Genomic DNA, 19,228 nt, shown 5'->3' with positions numbered 1-19,228 from the left:
TTTTAATTGATTCATTGACAAGATAAGAGAGAGCCGGTCGAACGAAATAGTATCGAAAAGCTATATATAGGCCTATCTATTGCAATAGTGTCGACTGCAAGCTGAATATCGATATTTGAAGGACGTCCATGCAAACTCAAAACTATTGGTTTTGGAGGTTATGAACTTGTCTTGAGAAAATAAATGGCTTTCAAGCCTTGATGAGCATATCCTTCTCGATGAGCGCGGTGATCCTTGAGTGTGGAGCTTTGGACACCCACATTTATATTCCGCTTAAAGAAAGTGGCCGAACTCCGCATATGAATAAGACTCCGTCGCATGACTAATGAAATAAACAGGGAAATGAGTGCCGAGAAGTGAGGTGTGCTCTTACGAGGATGATTATTTTTAAAAACCAATGATACAGACCCTTCATCGGTGTGCATGCTTGCAAGGAAAACGCCAAAAGAATCAGAATAAAACCGACTGCATTCTTATCGGCCATTTGGCTTCTTATTCTTGACAACTTCTCCCTTAATGCTCGCCATAACCGTTAAAAACCACGGCGGAGAGACGCGATCAGCGCGGCGGGCGCGCTTTGGCTCCCGTTTCTTGCTATGGCAAGATGGCCGCCGCGCGCGCGGCGCGGCTTCACTGCGGCCCATTGGCAAGCATAGGCGGGCTCCGCTCCAGCAAGTTTTATTTAAACCTCCTTGGTAGTAGTAGTAGTGCGTAACCAGTCGTAACGCTAGTACCAGATCTTGACCTCCAAGGTGGTGCCGGTGGGAGATTTTTCCTGTGCGTTGTTGAACAATAAAAAATTCGCAGAGTGCGCGTTAACTAAAAGCCGAATTCTTCTGTCTCTCATTCCCCGTTAGCAGCCATTGGCATGTTCCAGTAGGAAACGTTAGTAGAAGTAGAAGTGTTAGCTAAAAGCCGACTTCTTCTGTCTCTCATTCCCATTAGCAGCCATTGTTTACCTCCAAGGTGAGATTTCTCCTGTGCGTGATTAAACAATAAAAATTTTGTTCAAAACGCCGTTGATTGATGAAATAAACCAACGAAAGACGCCAGATCTTTTCTAAAAGCAAAACGAAAGAACGACAGATGTTTCTAAAGCAAAACGAAAAGACGCCAGCTGCTTAACGAAAGACGCCAGATGTTTTCTAAAGCAATGGTTTTCTAAACAATGAAAATTCACAGCGTACATGTAAAATTAAAGTGAGCTGCAAGTCGTCATAACTCATCGAACCTTTAGTATAAACGCGCCCGATCTCACGTCGGTGATGATGTACTGGGCAGAATTCACGGAAGATTCACGGTTTACCGATGAACCTCCGCAGCTTCGCCCACTCATCATCATTCACTCCGTGGATATGCTGTGATTTTTTTGCCTTGAGCCAAGGCGACAATGCAGAGATGCTAGTGCTTTTCAAGTGTAGTGTCTTAGGCCACAAACAACAGAAATCTTGCAGGTCAGTTTCGTTTCGTTCGTACGTACTACGCCGAGCCAATCCAAGCTGCATTGCTTCGAAGGTTTTATGTAGTTTTATTTTGCTTCCTTCCTCCATATGATCGCCCGCGGCCCGAGAGTCAAACGTACGTCAATACGTCAAGGTGGCACGTTCGCGACGAGCAAAATATAATTAGTGCCAGCGACTAGGGACTCTGCTGCGCACGAAATGCGTCGGCCGACATTCGCCTGAGTGCCGCACTGCGTCGATCAACATCGCTACTCGAGGGACAGCGCAGGTAAAATGGAGGCCGCTAAGGTCTGCACGCAGGTAGAAGCCACCGCAACGGTGGACTGTCACTTCTCTTTGCTGCCGAACGAGCTTTGGGTGCGAATTCTTAGCTACATGGACCCGGAAACCATGTTAGCTGCAGCAGCAGCGTGGCCCCGTTTGGCCGATCTCACGTGCAACCGCTCGGTCGTGGGCACCGTCCGCTTCTCGGCCGAGACGCTTTCGGAGGACACGCTGAGCCGCTTCCTGCGGGCACCTCGCGCTGCGGCCATTTCTACCTTGGACCTCACCAACTGCGCCCTGCCTTCCTCGAACGTCGTCGAACAAGGACTGGCGCGATGCGTCAACCTCGCCACTCTTCGGTGCGTCAACTGTCGCCTAAGCAGTCGCGCGCTGTTCCAACTCGTGCTGACCAGGCTGCAGAAACTGGAGACTCTCCACTGGTCGCTGCTGGGTTGTCGCGGCGGCGGCGACGAGATGGGGCCCGCCCTGAACGTGCTCGACGGCGGCAAGTTCAGCCGTCGTACGACTGCCGTTCGTTTCATGTACGTCGAACTAGTCGAGAGCGCCGTCCACGTGCACGCGCTCAGCCGGTTCCTGCCGCGGTGTCCCCGTCTGCGCGACCTGCACGTGCACGTCCTAGGCGTCAGCAGCTGCGAGGCCTGCTCTCCAGGCGCCCCGACGGCGTACGGTGACCGCCCCCTGGCCGAGCTCGAGCGCTTCACGTACACGACGGACGCGGTGAGAGGCCGCTGCCCGTACGCGTCGCGCTCGGCGTTCATCGAGTCCCGAGAACTGTGGCACCTTCTGCTGGGCGACGACGAGCCGCTCGTGCAGGCCTTCCGAGGCTACGCAACGCTGTGCAACAACGTGGCGTTGCGCGTGCGACCGCGCAAGTCCCGAAGCTGCGTCCACCTCTCCGAGCTGCTCGCAGGCGACGGGGTGGCCGACGCGATGCCTCGCATGTGCGTCACCGTCGACGAGCCGGCTCAGCTGTCGGCGGCCGCGGGGGCCGACCGCTGGTCTTCGCTGGAAGCACTGACACTGCTGTCGCCGTTGCCGCTCAACCGGCCCACGTTCCCTCCGGGCGTTGGAGCCCCGTACGAGGCGCCGCTCAAGTCTCTGCTGGCCGCCTGCTCGGCGCTGCGCGAGCTCAACCTGAGCCGCTTCCACTTCACGCCGGACCTGTCGTGCTGCGCCCTGCTGGCCTCGTCTTGCCCGCGTCACCTGAAGGCGCTGTCGTTGCCGGCGTGCGCCCTGGCCGAGCCGAACTCCCTCGAGGACCTCGCCCGCGCGCCTTTCGCCCTGCGGGAGCTGGACATCCGGGGCAGCGCGACGACCGCGCACAGTGTGTGCGCCGTGTGCAGCGACCCCCGCACGTGCTGCGAGTCGTCGCTAGCGCCGCTGGCGGCACTGGGGCCTCTGCGGCGGCTCACCCTGTGCGGCCTGAGCAACGTGCACAGCATTCAGTTCCTGGCCAACTGCCGGATGCGCGAGCTGCGCCTCTCCCACTTGGGTCGCAGGGGACTGTGCTGCTACGTCCAGGGGCTGGGCACCGTGCTGGCAGCCCGGGCAGCCGACCTCCGCCTCCTCAAGATGGAACACAACGCGCTCACGCTCAGCTCGAAGCTTCTGCTGCACCAGTTCACCAAGGTGGGGACACACCTTTCTCGGTGCACACCCCTCGGCCTGACTCCACCGTCTGGCCGATGGGAATGTGTGCAGCCTACGCTCAAAATGCCACGCTCACTGTTTAAGGCACACACATCGATGCGGCAGATGTAGGTGGCCTAATCAACACGCAACAATGATCAAATGGAGGGTTCTCCCTTTCCAGTACCGAAACTTACAGGCCATGCACCCTCCTAGAGCTGCAGAAAATACTGCCTGTACCTGTAAAAGCCATGTCAGAAAGCTTAAGAGCGCAGTTTCCTTATTCAAGTGGCAGTTCATTCTATGCAGCTTTTTTGTGCCATATCATTCAGGCAAATAGCCACACCTAATTGGCAGGAGAGCCACCACTGCAAAGCACTGTCATATGAACCTGCAAAGGTTCATATGGCAGAAACTCTATTGCCATTTTTTAGAGCGCTGCTGGCTTAGAACGCACTGTTTGTGACAGCACATTCTTTCAGAATTCAGAATGTAAATTCTGCTGGTAACTCTCTTGCAGCAAAAGCAGGTAGTCAAGACCACTGCTAGGTGATACACAGAAATTGAACATTTGGCAAGATTGGCTTACGTGCCCTTCAGCTTAGTGCAAGTCTTCAATAGTGCTGGTAGAGTGTACTAGAATGGGGAATGTGTACACAGCAAATTTTGTGCCAAGGCAGCTTTTAATGAATGGGCGCCACCATCACCTGAAGACTTGGCTTCACCGTGATTGCCATGGCTATGGCTGTGCAGAAGGCTGCAGGCTGGCAGTCTCTTGTCAGCACAAGCGCCCTGTCACAGGCGGACCCAAAAGAGGAGGGGGGTGGGGGTGGATGTCCTAACCAATGCCATTTTTTTCAATGCCAGTGCAAACACTCGCTCCACAATGGGAACCATTGGTCTGCCTTAGTTGAAGGAGTTGGCGTGGTGCGACTGCTTGCTTCATACGTGCGTCTCTTTGCGTTCCTGTGGATATGTGGTAGACGTGCAGTCCCTCTCCTATATCATGTGTCTGCCAGATTTGTTCCATTGTACTCCTTCCTTTGTGGTGCAAAGCAATGCCGCCAGCGCATGCAGCAGTGTCGCAGTAACGCGTCCCCGTTGGAAGTCCACATAGTGCCACAAACGGAGATGCGCCATCCCAAACCCTGTGTCTCTTAGAGAGCCAATGTTACAGCCAACATAGTGATAATGAGGGATGCAAGGCACTGCCCCGTGGATATGAACACAACCGAACAAAAAATCACCTCATCTGACTTCCATCGCGGGGCACCTCCTAAAGGGTACTCTCCCCCACGAGCACAAAGCAGGCGCAAAGGCTAGCCGACAGGGGAGGGTAAGAAAGAAAGAGAGGAGGGGGTGGTGAACTGCTGGATCGGGCACATCTGACACATCGCAAAAAAATAGAGGAGGCACTGTCCTAACTACACCACCCCCTCCCTATTTTTGAATGTATATGCTGGGTATGGGTGCACGTGGCACATACTCAACTTTATGTATCAGTTTTCCCATAAGCTGGCTTCTCCTTTGGAGAAATCCAGTAACCGCCCCTACACGCAGCGCTGCTGTTGGATTCATGCAAGGCTGTAGATGGCGTCACACTGCGTTTAGGACCAACAGGCGGATCGCAAAATGGCACGTCGTCTGCTATGGCACTTCCAATTCGAGGCCTCACTCAGTCCTGTGACACGTGTGTTATAAGTCGCTCAGTGATTGTGTTCTTGATTTTGCGAGTGGAGAGATGTTTCACATTTATCAGAATGAAGTGCGTGTGTGTAAATGGGTAATCGGTGAAGGGAATTGCGGGGAATGGTGAGGTGTGGATCACGAGCACAGCAGCCAGTATATGTAAAGGTTATGCTTTGCAGTGCGCAAGAATTTTGCCAGATAAGCTTGATTTTGTGTCTTCGAGTAATTTCGTTGGCTGCCTCACATGCGTTCACACATGCGAGCACATGGTGCCAAATGTCAACATATATCAGCCTACACAACATATATCAAAGTACAGCTATAAAGACTTCTGACAGAAGTAAGGTCATTCTGCTAGATCAGGTGCAGCGATTCAGTGTACTTGCATTGCATACTGCACTGCATACTAACTGTCATATATATGGAAAATGTAGAACAGGGGAAGGACCAATGGCGCAAAACGCTCGCTCGGTTATTGTGTGGTATCGGCTTGGACATCAAACAATCAGAGCCTCTTTTTGAAATGAGTGACATGGCATGATGCCTCTGTTATTCCAGAAACTTTTAAGCATAAACTGCCATCTTAGCATGTGAGGCGTTGCTCTGGTAAGCTCGAGAGCACGGTTTCAATTCCCAGCCACAACGCTCGCATTCCAGCCGCATTCCCAGCCATGGGGGTGAAATGCAAAGAGCACTTGTGTACTTAGCTTGAGGTACATGTTAAAGGACCCCATGTGGTCGAAATTAATCAGAAGTCACCCACTCATCCACCCACCCACCCATCCACCCACCCAATCAATCAGAAGTCATGCCCCATAATCATATCGTGGTTTTTCCACATAAAACCCCAGCAATTAGGCATAACTGCCAATACTTTTTAGTTGAAAGAAAGAGGTATGTTGTGTGTGCAGTGTTTCACGTACTTGAAAAATAAAGTTCGACTGCCACGTGGAAATGAACTCCCAGGTAAATCGATATTCATAGCCGTAGAAGGAAAACCAGAAAATTATGAGATTTGTCTACTCTTAAGCCGGAATCGCATGGCGCATTTCTCGCTCACAAAAAACACGACGCACGAAGAAAGCCCGCGCTGCCGTGGATACAAGTGCACCCACACGAAAAGAAAGCAGCTGCGTGGCCACGTTTTCGTGCAGCATTTGCCGGGTTGCTAGATTTTTGTCAAAAGCGCACGCTGGCTTCAAAAAGTTCCGTCAAGATGCGTGGAGGTCAGCGCCATCTGGTGGCTTTAGAAGAAACCAAAAAACATGCGTCTACACTCTAAGCTCTTCTTGGCAGACGAGGTGTCCTTTTTTTTTTTTTAATATGAAGAAAGTGTTTTATGCTGGGGTCCACAAGACTTCAGTGACGTATTTCCGCCACGGAAATGACGTCGAAAAAATGCGCACAATCAGATGACAAATAAATACCTAAAGAAGAAAGTTGCATCAATGGGAGTTGAATCCACGACGTCTCGGTTCCCGACATTAGATGCCAGGCAAGCTATCCACTGCACCACCGTCACACACTCTGGCTTTACAAATGCACTTTTTGTATCTCACACTTCCCTCTCACACTGCTCTTGGTTGGCGGGGTGGTGTTAGGATAGCTAGGTGGGCTAGTTGGTATTGCATTATGATATAGAACTTTGAGCACAAGTAAACTTCTTCGTCCTACATCGTTTATTAGTGCTTAAAGTTTTATATCATAATGGGGTGGCGTCGCCCTCTGGCAGTGGTAAGTGGAAGTAATGCATCGTGACCATGGCCTTCACAGTTAGCTCCTGCAACGCGTCGTTGCTACGTGTACATCCCATTCTGCGCGTTTCCAATAGCAAAAGTGCAATTTTGTCTATGCCTTAACACACCGCGAGGTGATGACTTAGCCCAAGCCTCGGCCTCGCTCATAGCATCCATCCATATTAAAATAGCTCTGCGACGCACGCCTGCCTCCATAGAGTTTCTTACACTTACCTAGAGGGAAAAATGGCGCTGTGAGCTAGGAATGCTGGGATATGCGAGATTTGGACTTGGCTCGGATTGGCATCGTCCACGAAGAGCCGGGACACCTCGAAGATGCATCTGGCATCAACATTCTCCTTGTTTCAAAATGGTTGATTTCGCACTAAAGGAGCGCATAGTAAGCTATTTCTTTTTTTTATCATTACACAGTAACGAGTTTTATTTAACTTTGAAAACTTATGCATTGATGTACAATTTTACGAAGCGTAAAAAGTAACGAACGGCCGCTAAACTTGGAAGGCAGACGACAATTCCAGTGTTCACTATGCGACTGTTTGTCGTCTGTTTCTTTCTTTCACCGTTTGGTTATGCTGTACAGGTCGGTGGACTTTTATTCTAGAATATAATATGCGAGAATAACATCTATTTATAAAAGTTTTGTTTTAGAGAAGCCTTATTTCTGCAGTTGTATCCACTCTTTAGCCGAAGCCTCACTCAACACCAGCCAACACAAGCCTCGTAGACACATGTACCATCATTCGCATCGCGGCAACAGCACCCCTTAAGAAATTCACATAGATGGTGGCGCCAGATTTCCCTCCAGGTATTGTTGTGAGGAACTCTATGCCTGCTTCTGTAACGCCGTGTTCCCCGCTCTCGCTCGCCCTGAGAAAAAACGCGGCTGTGCTAGAGGGGAAACGCCATGTGCGTTGTGTTTCCTTCTAGTCCGGCTGTAGTGTTCTGTTCACTCTTTAACATGCCGCAGAATGGCAACAAAATGGACCTTAGTCAACGCTCTTCTGGCCGTCACACCGCTTTCTGATTGCACTCTCGCCGTTAACTATTATAGCTACCACAAAGTTTGTCTAATTGTTGATCATGGACGTTAGTCGTCAGGATGGAGATGTGCCATGAAGCGACAAGTTGGCTGCATCTACATCAAACAGTGCTATAGCTACCAAACACCAGTAGACATTGAGCAAGCTCTCTTAATATCAGTGTACAGTAAACATTCAACTACTTCTGTAAGGACACGTTTTACTTTCGTGTTATACGGATTCCTATGACAGAGGGATCAACCATGTTTTTTTTTCTACTCTGAGTAGGAAAACACGGCGGAGCGATTTCTCAATGGCGTTCGTCAAAATGACGCTCGCGTCCTTCCAACCACACATCAATCGTGCCTGAACTCACGCCATGTGGCATGCAGCGGCGCAATTTTGGAAGGTGGTCAAAAAAATTCGCGCGTCCCTTCAAGCCCCCCTCAATCGCTCCTGAAATTGCGCCATGCGGTGTCACCTTTACAGTAAGAAATATTTTACTCATGCAACCATAGAGGTCTTTGAAGGAAAGATTACTTTTAAGGGCTCGTTTTTCTTTGTTAGACACAATATTAATGAGAACTAACAGACAGCAATGCCAAGGAAAGTATAGGGGGTGCTATTTGTAGTAATTAGAATATAAATTTGAAGAAAGTAAAGTGGACGAAAAGATAACTTGCCGCCGGCAGGGACCGAACCTGCGACCTTCGAATAACGCGTCCGATGCTCTACCACTGAGCTACGGCAGCGGTCATCTCCCCGTCCACTTTATAGGGTATATATGTGGATTTAAACTTAGGAGTGTTAGCGCCGATCGCCGCCATGGCGGCGAGTGTGGAACACTCTTTTTTTTTCTGCCTTTTTGGCATCACATAGCACGTGATCTATTTACGTCATACAGACGATGCCATGTCCTCTGTGCCTGTAATGTTAGTGTGCACAGGGGCTAGCAAGGTATTGCTGCTGCCATACTTGCAGTACATGCATGCGAGTTTTGCTAGCAGCCTTGTTTACTCAACCAAGTGTAGCTTTTTGCATAAGAGCGTCATGCATATAACTGCTCGTATAGTTCGTTGTGCATGAGTACAACTGTTCTAGCTAAATCACTGGCCAACTTTCTGGTTAGCTGACACTCAAACTTTCTGCTGAGGTGGAATTCCACTGCCATTGAACACCACATTTCAGTCTCATTGCTGCTCTTTTTATTCAATGTAAGTGCCATCTATATTGTTTCTTCATTTGGTTTTGCCAGTCTGGTTATCAAGGGCCAGTCAGGAGTTGCTAATAGAATCAAGAACTTGTGAGAAATGAGAAAAAACAACAAAGAAGGTTGGATACTATCGCAAGTAGAAATAGGAGCCTCAGTGCATGCCACACATGCAGCAAATATGTCACTGCAAAAAACTAGTGACACTGCCCATTGCCTATCATGGCAAAACACGAGTTTTGAATACAACCTGGCAGCGTTATCTCATTTTACTACACAGAAACTCCAAGAAGTTATCGCAGGGGTTGGAATTACAACATTGTGCAAATGCTCCATAGTTATTGAACTTTGCTTAAGAGCTAAGAACAAAAGTGAGCTTGGTGTATGTTTTTTCTTAATGGATAATGTAATTAAAGAAAATAGCTAGATTATTTTGTGCCACGGTGCTGGCGTAAAGTTTTTACAATACCCTAGACTGTAAAATGAACCAATGTCTCAGTCATAGAAGCAAAAGTCAGTATACAACACAAGTTTGGGCATGTTGGTATTTCAATTCACCGTCTAACACAGGACGCAACAAAGGGACAGAGTTATGTAGTGCGCTAGATGCTAAAACACAAAAGTCATGAAATCAAGTTTCGTGATGTCATGACGGCTGCCAGTTCAGTTGAGTGAAGAGTAATGCCAGCCAAGAAGAAAGTCAATACAAATACAAGTCACCCATGCATAATATAATTCTGTGGCATTCTTCAGACACCTAGGTGAGCTTAAATAACCTAATAGATCTTAGTAGACTAATATGGAAGATTGAGCGAGTTGGTGCATCATAGTCTTGTCCTGCCTTCGCACAAGTCAGTTTGAGTACGAAGTAAAAAGACAAACTAGGAATGCAAACAGAAAGGGGACAGGGTGATCACAAACTTCCAACTGGTTTATTCACTTAACATGCCCCATTCGCAGCACACATGACAAACAATCCAGAAAATCAATTGGCTCTTCAAGCAGATAAGCAATATGTACATGACATCAGTTCGCTATACACATGCCAACCAGTATGAAAGTCCCATTTGTTGCCTGATAAAAATGATGTACTTATGCGCACTTTGACACCTTTCGCTAGAGCATCAGCCTCAGTTATCTCATGCAAGTTTATTATGATTGCATCCTGTGATGGCACATCCGTTGAATACGGGTGTACAGCCACATGTCTTGCTGTGCACAGCAAGAAATTCTGTGGACAAAATATTGTTCCTAAGATGGTTGCAGTGCTGATGCAAGTGACAAGCGCAACCTTATTACAATATTGTTACGAGGCATTGTGCATGAGCATGCCACTGAAGATTACCTAGCAACGAAGGGACAAAGAAGTAGGTGGCGTGCTGCCTGTCAGCCATTCTGTGGCACAGCTCCTTGTAAATATTGTAACCTATTTGCTTCTGTCTCTCCCATGTACTCGTGATCCGTCCAGTGTATTCGTAATGTTTCTGCCATGTTAAAAAAGCTGCTCAAGGAGTGAACATTCGAGTCTCTGCTCCAAATAAGCTAAGCAGGTTTTGCAAGCTCACTAACCCTAAGCACGCCACATGATCAGTGCGCAGAAAAAGACATGAGTGCGCATTGGTGTATAAGTTCCCATTTTCGTATGGTATGGCGCCTGTACGCATACGTAATTGAGGAACAACATTTGCTATCTAAAGATCGCCAGTAGTCATTTGCCATCTTAGTTTTAGTCTGCTTTTCTGCATGATAGCGATGTACTGTAGACAAAAAACGACTAAAAAAACCTTCGGCGCATGATAGAACAAAGCGAGAAAATTTTAGGACTGCTGTCCTTTGTTCTTTTATTTCGCAATGGGGTTAGGGCTGTTTATTTGGAGACTTTAAAATTCGGGAGAGTTGGCAGGCACGCAAATAGGCACTGTTTCCATTGAATACACTGGCAGTACATCGTCAACGTTTTTTGCACAGAGCTTTCGCTTTAGTTTTTGAACGTTGAATGTTGCAACGACAGGAAAAAAACTTTTCGGCGGCCCAACACAAAGCATGCTGATGCCTTTTCTGCGTGACTAGATTGGATTGTGTAATGTTGCCCTAACTGCAGGTGGCCAACACAGCCTTTATTTGTTGCTAAACTTAGTGCAACTGAAAAAATTGTGAGACAAATCGGGCATTCAGGCCCAGCGTGGGACAGTTTTTTAAAATTTCACGCTTTTCATGCGGCTTAGCACAAAGATAAGCAGTTGTATCAAATTGGTACAGCTGCTGCACCCCTGGAACTAGCAATGAGAAGCATGGGGACACAAGACTTCCTGCAAAACTTTGTGAACGTAGTGAGTAAATCTGCTCGGTTGCACTTGTATGCCTAATAGCAAGACTTTGGAACTTGCAGATGGTTGATCTTTAGGTCAGTCATCACATATGTATGGGACGTGTTCTTGGTCAGCAGACTAGAGAAAACAACTTTTACACATTGCGGCTTGTTTCCTTGGATGTCTTTTGGAATTCATTTTGGTGCAGTTTGCTTTAGCAGGTGCCCTGTTATGGTTTTCTTGAGGTTCATCGCCTTTTGGATGTCTTTGTTCAGTGTTTTTTGGTATCACTACTGCCTTTTTTGCTTGCATATGTGAGTGCTGGCACTGCTTTTGTACAGGCGACGTCCCTGGAAATGCTGTGCCTGACTTCCAGCGCCCAACTGCGCCCCATCGAGCAGCAGCAGTTACTTGACACGCTGGTTCCACAGCTCCCGAAGCTGCGCGTGCTGCACGTGCACGCCCCAAACCTGCGGCCTTTTTCGCATCTAGCCCCGGGTCAGCCGCGGATTTGCTTTGACAGCAGCAACAGTGACAAAGTCAACCCCACCATTGTCTTCACCAACGAGCTGAGCATTCTCTGCCGGGCATGCAATTTCATTGGGCTTTCCAAGCCGCACAACCGGGACCCCGAGCCCCTGCAGATGGAAGCTGCCAATGGCTGAAAGGATTGGCATGGGGCGGCCACATCCTTGTGAAGAATGAAAAGGCAGGTTGGGTTTGTTTTGTTGCCCGCTGTTCTTGAACGAGAATGTGGCAACAACGTAAAGTACAGGCTTGTTCTTTCTGGTCTGCTACGCAGCAGTTAATATTTCATTTGTGGAAGGCAAGTGCAGTGATTGTGCATAGTGGTTCCTTTTTCATTGCATTATGATGTTTTGTTGAAACCATTAACCACTCCTCTTGTTTACCGTAGTGTGGCTTTTGTGTTGGCTGTAAAACAGCCACGTGTGGGGCATTGACAGTGAAGGATTTGATGCTGAAAGGTTGAGAAGTAAGTCCTCTCGGGTACATTTTTGGTCTTACTGTCCGGAAAAGAAAAGAGAAGTGAGCAGATGGGGGAGAAAAACGGGAACAGGGGAGGCCACCAGACAAGCCACGTGCAATGTGACATCTTGTCATTGCTCACTTCTGCACATCTTGTGGCTCAACGTGTGCAGAGTGAGTTGCTAGTCCCGCTGCTGTGACCTTGCAGTCTAGCGTTGTGAATATAAATGAGAAGGTAGTGAATGACACAGCCCTCTTTGTTTCTCTGCTAAGGTCACAGCAAGCACAAACTGTTAACCAGGCTCTTTGCGACATCTCTCAGAGTCTGAACAGAACGGCTGCTTGCTTGCCACCAGCTTCTTTATTTTCCACATTAGGACTGTTTTGTCAGTTGACGAGCATGCTGTGTAGATGCACTTTCTCAACATCTGATTCATGCTGCGGGATAAAAGCCAAAAAAAAACATGGCTGATCCCTCCGTCATAGGAATCGGTATAACACGAAAGTGAAACGTGTCTTCACAGAAGTAGTGCTTATGATATATGAGAGCTTGTACAATGTCTATTCGTGTTTGGCAGCTATAGCACCGTTTGACGTGGATGCACCCATGTTGACAGCATGTCTCTATCGCGACGACTAACGCCCATGATCATGATTAAACCGTTGAGGTAGCTGACGGTGTGAACATATATTTGGACACAGCGAATCGTGAATCGCGCGTAAGGATGATATCAACAAGCTCATAATCAACATTGGTACCCGGTATGCACTTCTTCAAAGCGTCGTCAATTAAGGAGAGAAACGGCACGGTGTGCGCTTTCTAGTAATGGGTAGACGACGCCTGTGCTCATGCATACATAACACACACTGCACTTCAGCAACGCGGGAGGTAGAGGTTCGTAGCCTGAGTCGCAAACGCGTGCGTCCCGCTGGCCTCTGTCTCGCAGGCGCTGCTCTCGCTCCACCAAGGCACGACATTCGCCCGTCGAAATCGCGTCCTATCTGCAACGCATATTGCAGCAGTTTTGTTAGTCGGTGCTCTCGCAATTGAAGCAGTCGGCGGCAGAGAAATCCCGTTCGTGCACGTGGAAGCTGCACTACTCCGATGAGCCGACGCACGCTAACACGAATACAAAGGCAAAGAACGTAACTGCGTCAAGGGTGCCTCGGCGACGCCAGCGCGGCCAGTCTACCTCTCTGGTATCGAGACGCTTAACCATGACCTCCGATATCACGTGCAATCTCGGAGTAAGCGCTAGTAAGTGTCGATCGTGAAGCATTACTTCTTTTCACCTCTCACAGACGGCGGCACCGCCCCGCTCTGCCCGCCGCGAAAGAGAAGGTGTGAAAGATATAAGGCGCGTTCGCGCCGTGCCTAGCATCTCTCGAGTTGGCTTAGTCGGTAGAGCGTCGGGCGCTTGCCGTCGCGGCCGCAATGTCGTGGGTTCGATTCCCAGCGGGGTATGTTTTTCTTGGTTTTTTTCTTTCTCACCCGTTGGCGTCCATTTTATCAACGTCATATCCGTGACGGATGTACTTGGTGGACCCCGGCATAAAACACTTTCGTGTTAAAAAAAATGCTGCAGATGTGTTCTGCTTGTGGTGAGGCGGGGCTTCAGAATAAGGTGAGGGTTAGGTAATCAATTGTGCTTAGCAAAAGATGTGTTATGCTGGAGCCCGCACTTCAAGGCTACTTTGTCATGGTCGTGGTGAAAACAAGTTTGATCGTAAAAACTATGGCTTTAGGGATATCATTTCACTTCTGTACTCTGTTCTCACCAGATGTGTGCCGCGGGCTCTTTTTACTATATTTACAGTTCTTAAGGCTCTTGCTTTCTAGGCTGACAGTGATGATATAGAGTACGTGAAGATGTTGAAGGAACAAATGTGGCACGACTGTTTTGCAACAGGACAGCTTCGAGGGTAGCGATGCAGGCTTTTTGGTCTGTCGTGGTTCTTGGATGTGGGCGCGAAAAGACAAGGACGAAGGGAGGAAGACACACACACTGGCGCTACTGACAACAAAAAACGTTTATTTTCAATCACCAAGCCTACTTATATACCTTTTTTTGCACACGACATTCACGTGACCACTAGCATATAACATGAAAAAACCAGCAGTACAATCAACAACATGACAGGGTTGAAAACCTCCTATGACGAAATTGACCGCTTCTGCATCACCGGCAACCAGACAGACCTTAACACATGCGCAAGTAGTCTAATTCCTTTTTGCTCAAAGATAGTGACGTTTTGCTAACACAACTTTCGCCAAAATAGTCTATCTGTTCAGCTTCGATTACTAATCTAGTGATTTCGGACTTGTTCTTGCCGACTACAACAGTCTGTTCAAAATTTGGTCGGCACGTGCATTTACGGCAGTGTAGCGCCAAAAACCCGTCAGGGGGCGTCTTGCCCACTTTGTTGCTGTGCTCTCTGAGCCTATCATTGAGGCAGCGGCCGGTCTGCCCAATGTAAGACCGGCTGCATGACAAAGGAATCCGGTAAAGGACGCACGTTTTGCATTGAACAAATGGCTTGCTGTGCTTCTTCGGGCATATTATACTAGTCTCCTTATCGGGGTTAGTTTTCTTGCACAAGTTGCCCAGTTTATATGGGGCGGAAAACAGAACACGAGTGTTAGATTTGCCTGCAATCTTCTTAAGGTTATGCGATACTTGATGAATGTAAGGAACCACCGCTACACTCACTTTCTTAAAGGAGTGGTGCCATCAAATTTCGAGGCTATAACAAGCCTGTTGTGGGTTTCCTCTGTATGCAAGGACATTCCACACGAAGGGTCGGACACAGCAAACGTTTAGAATATATTTTAATTCACTTCCAAAGTGTACCTAAATGCCCATTCTCCCGATCGAAACCCATCGCTAGCGCGCCAACACTGACGTAGTTCTGTAGGATGGTCAACGAAAGTTGTAGTGACGTCACACCAAGTGTGCTGTAGTAAGGTGAGTGACCTCCGGACCTCCGCCACCTCCGCAACGTACGTACCGGTTGTAGTGAACTAGAATATATTCTAGTTCACTGTAGTATACCGGCAAAGCATCGGTTGCTACATCACTCGCCGAGTTTCGATCGCTTCCTGGCTAAGTGCGTCACAGCCTTGTGTTGTCACGTGACCACGCCTCCTACACTTCTACGTCACTGCCCAACTTCGGCATCCAGAAACCGAAACCGAAAGTTGTCCACATCCAAAGCGATATTACATTATTTAGCGAGAATACGTGAATCTTGGTGCGTGCATCATGCTTCCTGGAGCTATAGGAAACACTTACAGCAAAGAATGCGCGTCACAAATTTGGTGACACCACCCCTTTAAGGGCTGGCGAACCTATGGTGGTGGACTTATTTTGCGTACCTTTAGCCTGGCGTAGTAGGCATTCTGTTACAGACACTATCAGATGGATGGGGTAGCCGGCTGATTGTAGCTGTGACACTTGATGCCTAAAACTTTCGTCTACCAAATGTGAACACGATTTGATGAGCGCACTGTTGAGGCACATTTTCGCAATGCCTTTTTTTATGAGCTTTGAGTGGGAAAAAAAAGAGGCATTGCGAAAATGTGCCTCAACAATGCGCTCATCAAATCGTGTTCACATTTGGTAGACGAAAGTTCTAGGCATCAAGTGTCACGGCTACAATCAGCCGGCTACCCCATCCATCTGATAGTGTCTGTAACAGAATGCCTACTCCGCCGGGCTAAAGGTACGCAAGATAAGTCCACCACCATAGGTTCGCCCGCCCTTAAGAAAGTGAGTGTAGCGGTGGTTCCTTACATTCATCAAGTATCGCATAACCTTAAGAAGATTGCAGGCAAATCTAACACTCGTGTTCTGTTTTCCGCCCCGTATAAACTGCGCAACTTGTGCAAGAAAACTAACCCCGATAAGGAGACTAGTATAATATGCCCGAAGAAGCACAGCAAGCCATTTGTTCAATGCAAAACGTGCGTCCTTTACCGGATTCCTTTGTCATGCGGCCGGTCTTACATTGGGCAGACCGGCCGCTGCCTCAGAGAGCACAGCAACAAAGTGGGCAAGACGCCCCCTGACGGGTTTTTGGCGCTACACTGCCGTAAATGCACGTGCCGACCCAATTTTGAACAGACTGTTGTAGTCGGCAAGAACAAGTCCGAAATCACTAGATTAGTAATCGAAGCTGAACAGATAGACTATTTTGGCGAAAGTTGTGTTAGCAAAACGTCACTATCTTTGAGCAAAAAGGAATTAGACTACTTGCGCATGTGTTAAGGTCTGTCTGGTTGCCGGTGATGCAGAAGCGGTCAATTTCGTCATAGGAGGTTTTCAACCCTGTCATGTTGTTGATTGTATTGCTGGTTTTTTCATGTTATATGCTAGTGGTCACGTGAATGTCGTGTGCAAAAAAAGGTATATAAGTAGGCTTGGTGATTGAAAATAAACGTTTTTTGTTGTCAGTAGCGCCAGTGTGTGTGTCTTCCTCCCTTCGTCCTTGTCTTTTCGCGCCCACGTCCAAGAACCACGACAGCTTCTGTGTCTCATCTGCAGCAGTCATTGAAGTGCCTTTTGGGATCGGCGTACGAGCACTCACACAGCCAGCTTGACACGCAACGTGCAGTAGCAGTGTCGCTTCATGGGCCTCAGTCTCGTTATTTTACTCATAAATCAGCAGACGCACTTACCTGCTGCAGCACTGAAAGTAAACTCATTTGAAACTTTGTCCTGACGGAATTTTTCAGACAGAGTTCACTGAAACTTGTTTGCAACAGTCTCGCAACGTGCTTAGTTACAGCCCCACAAGTGAACCCACTGGTGCCTGCATCGCATCTTGCAGCACGGAATTTTTTTTGCTGTGTGCTTTCTGTTCAGCCAACTGCATGCGTGAAGTACAGTCATTGCCACTCCTGTAAAGTTGCACTCCTTCATGGATGCCGACTACCGAAGATTCACAGTTAGCCTTAGTAAACTGGATGTTAAATTATGCTACAAAAAAGGAGGGGTCATATTTTTGATCACCTTCTTCAGTGATAATATGCATGTGTGGGAACAACTGCAGCAGAATATGAGGCATGCTTCCTAAAAGCTCTCCTCTATTGTGATGATGAATCAATGAACAGCAAGTGCCACTGGAGCTGATGTTTCGGCAAGCGGACTTCATCAGGGCAGCGACTGCCTTCCTTGGCAGCGTTACTCACTCTCTCCCATCATCAAAAGTGGAGGAGAGCAAGGATTCACCCTACACCCACTTTTGATGTTGGGCGAGAGTGAGTAACGCTGCCTAGGGAAGGCTGTCGCTGCCCCGATGAAGTCCGCTTGCCGAAACATCAGCTCCAGTGGCACTTCCTTTCTAGGGATTTTTCATACCTTCAAGCCTCCATCTTTTACTGGAATTCTGTCGGCCATGGTTCTCAAGTGCATTGTACTGTTGATGCCTCACACTTGCCCTTAGTGAAAAGGTTCTGCGTGAAAGTATATTGAAGTGAACACACAATCTGTTGTGATCCCATCGGGAGATGGTCAGTCAGTCTTTCAACCACACGAACTTCAAAACAACCTACAGCTTGTTCAGGCTGCATTCTTGAAGAAACCCCCCAGTTCAACGCTGCCGCAGTACTAAAGACTGAGGTTGCATTCGGTACTATGTTCATTGCACGGCAAAAATGTGCTTTTGTCTTCCACTTAAATGCGAGTCGGGTGTAATTGGAAGTCACTCTATTATAGCCAGTGCCCAACTGTTTGTTCTATGAAGCAGCAAATACAGCCAAAATCACTTACAGCAGATGAAATAGTATCTACTTCCGTCACTTATGATGTAAGTATAGTTTATTTTTATATCTGGTTTTGCCATGGTGCAACTGAACTCATCCTCCTACATTGATGGAACATTCATTCATTAGTGGGTTCAACTGGAGTATCTCATAAATTAGCGGAAAAAAAGGAATCCTTGTTCATGTTCGTGTGATAACTGACCCTGTTTCTATGACAGACAGCATACATCCATGTTTCTGTTGTCACAGCTCTGTTCGTATTTGCAATAGGTTAGTTAAAACAAATACGGGGGCTGGTTTTGCTTGTCTCAGATTTTTCCAATGTGTACGTCCTTCACGTGGCTTCTGCCAACAGACACGTTGATGTACTATCGCTTTGCTTCCCTCGTACGTCTCAGTTCAGTGAGTTCATTGACCTTGTAGTTGCAAGATTTATTGCAAGGACTACAATTTTGACCACAGGTTGCTGTGTTCTGTTGATATTCCAGAAAAAAGTACTAACAATATAATTTCCTCTGTGTCTACTACTAGCGCTGTTACTGAATATGTTCTGTTTTTCAATAGTGTCCTTTTACAATGCAACTAAGAACGTCCTTCAGAAAGCAGTAGCCATCTCATGGCTTTATCTTTCCTGATTTGTTTTGTGCTGAAGCAAGTAGCTGGCACCTGAACTGAAGGCTTTCTTTATTGCTGATGAGCAGCCAAATGTTGTGGCACGAGTTTTGGGCAAGTCGAAATGAACATGGCAGGCAAAATCATCAAGTTTGGTCAGACTTTCAAATTGCTTTCCAAGAAAGCTGCTAGGTCATTTACTGATACTCTTCTTGTAACTTTGTCATGTTCTGCGTTTTGTGGCATCGCCTCACCCGCCAGAATCATGTACTTGTGTGTCAAAATGCACGTGCATGTTGTGTTATCCAACACAATGCTCCAGCTGCCAGTGAAATTGCCTTTCCTTTATGCATTTGAAAGAAAATGTGGGCCTAGCCATGCGTAAACGCATCCGTGTTCTGTGTTTTATGAAAGGATCTATAGTAAGATCACTCTCTGTGGATGCTGACTTTGGTGGAAGTTGACAATCTTAAGTTAATAAGTTTTTCTTGCCACTTGGTGAAA

The 19,228-nt window shown here is 47.7% G+C and overlaps 1 protein-coding gene and 1 long non-coding RNA gene across 2 annotated transcripts; both read left to right on the top strand.

Moving 5' to 3' along the window:
• Window positions 1-1,531: 1,531 nt before the first annotated feature.
• Window positions 1,532-12,805, top strand: LOC119397086 (uncharacterized). The gene is made up of 2 exons (XM_037664527.2): window positions 1,532-3,377; window positions 11,703-12,805. Exons 1-2 carry the CDS (start codon window positions 1,737-1,739, stop codon window positions 12,024-12,026), a joined length of 1,965 nt encoding a protein of 654 aa, XP_037520455.1. The 5' UTR covers window positions 1,532-1,736; the 3' UTR covers window positions 12,027-12,805.
• Window positions 12,806-16,853: 4,048 nt separating this feature from the next.
• On the top strand, window positions 16,854-18,870 carry LOC125759070 (uncharacterized). Its single transcript, XR_007416689.1, has 2 exons — window positions 16,854-17,464; window positions 17,530-18,870. It is a non-coding gene; the product is annotated as an uncharacterized LOC125759070 (long non-coding RNA).
• The last annotated feature ends 358 nt before the right edge of the window (window positions 18,871-19,228 follow it).

This window comes from Rhipicephalus sanguineus, chromosome 6, assembly GCF_013339695.2.
Source record: "Rhipicephalus sanguineus isolate Rsan-2018 chromosome 6, BIME_Rsan_1.4, whole genome shotgun sequence".
NCBI classification, from domain to species: Eukaryota; Metazoa; Arthropoda; class Arachnida; order Ixodida; family Ixodidae; genus Rhipicephalus; species Rhipicephalus sanguineus.
Note: the sequence above shows the minus strand (reverse complement) of the source record. Positions and strands in the feature narration are given on the sequence as shown.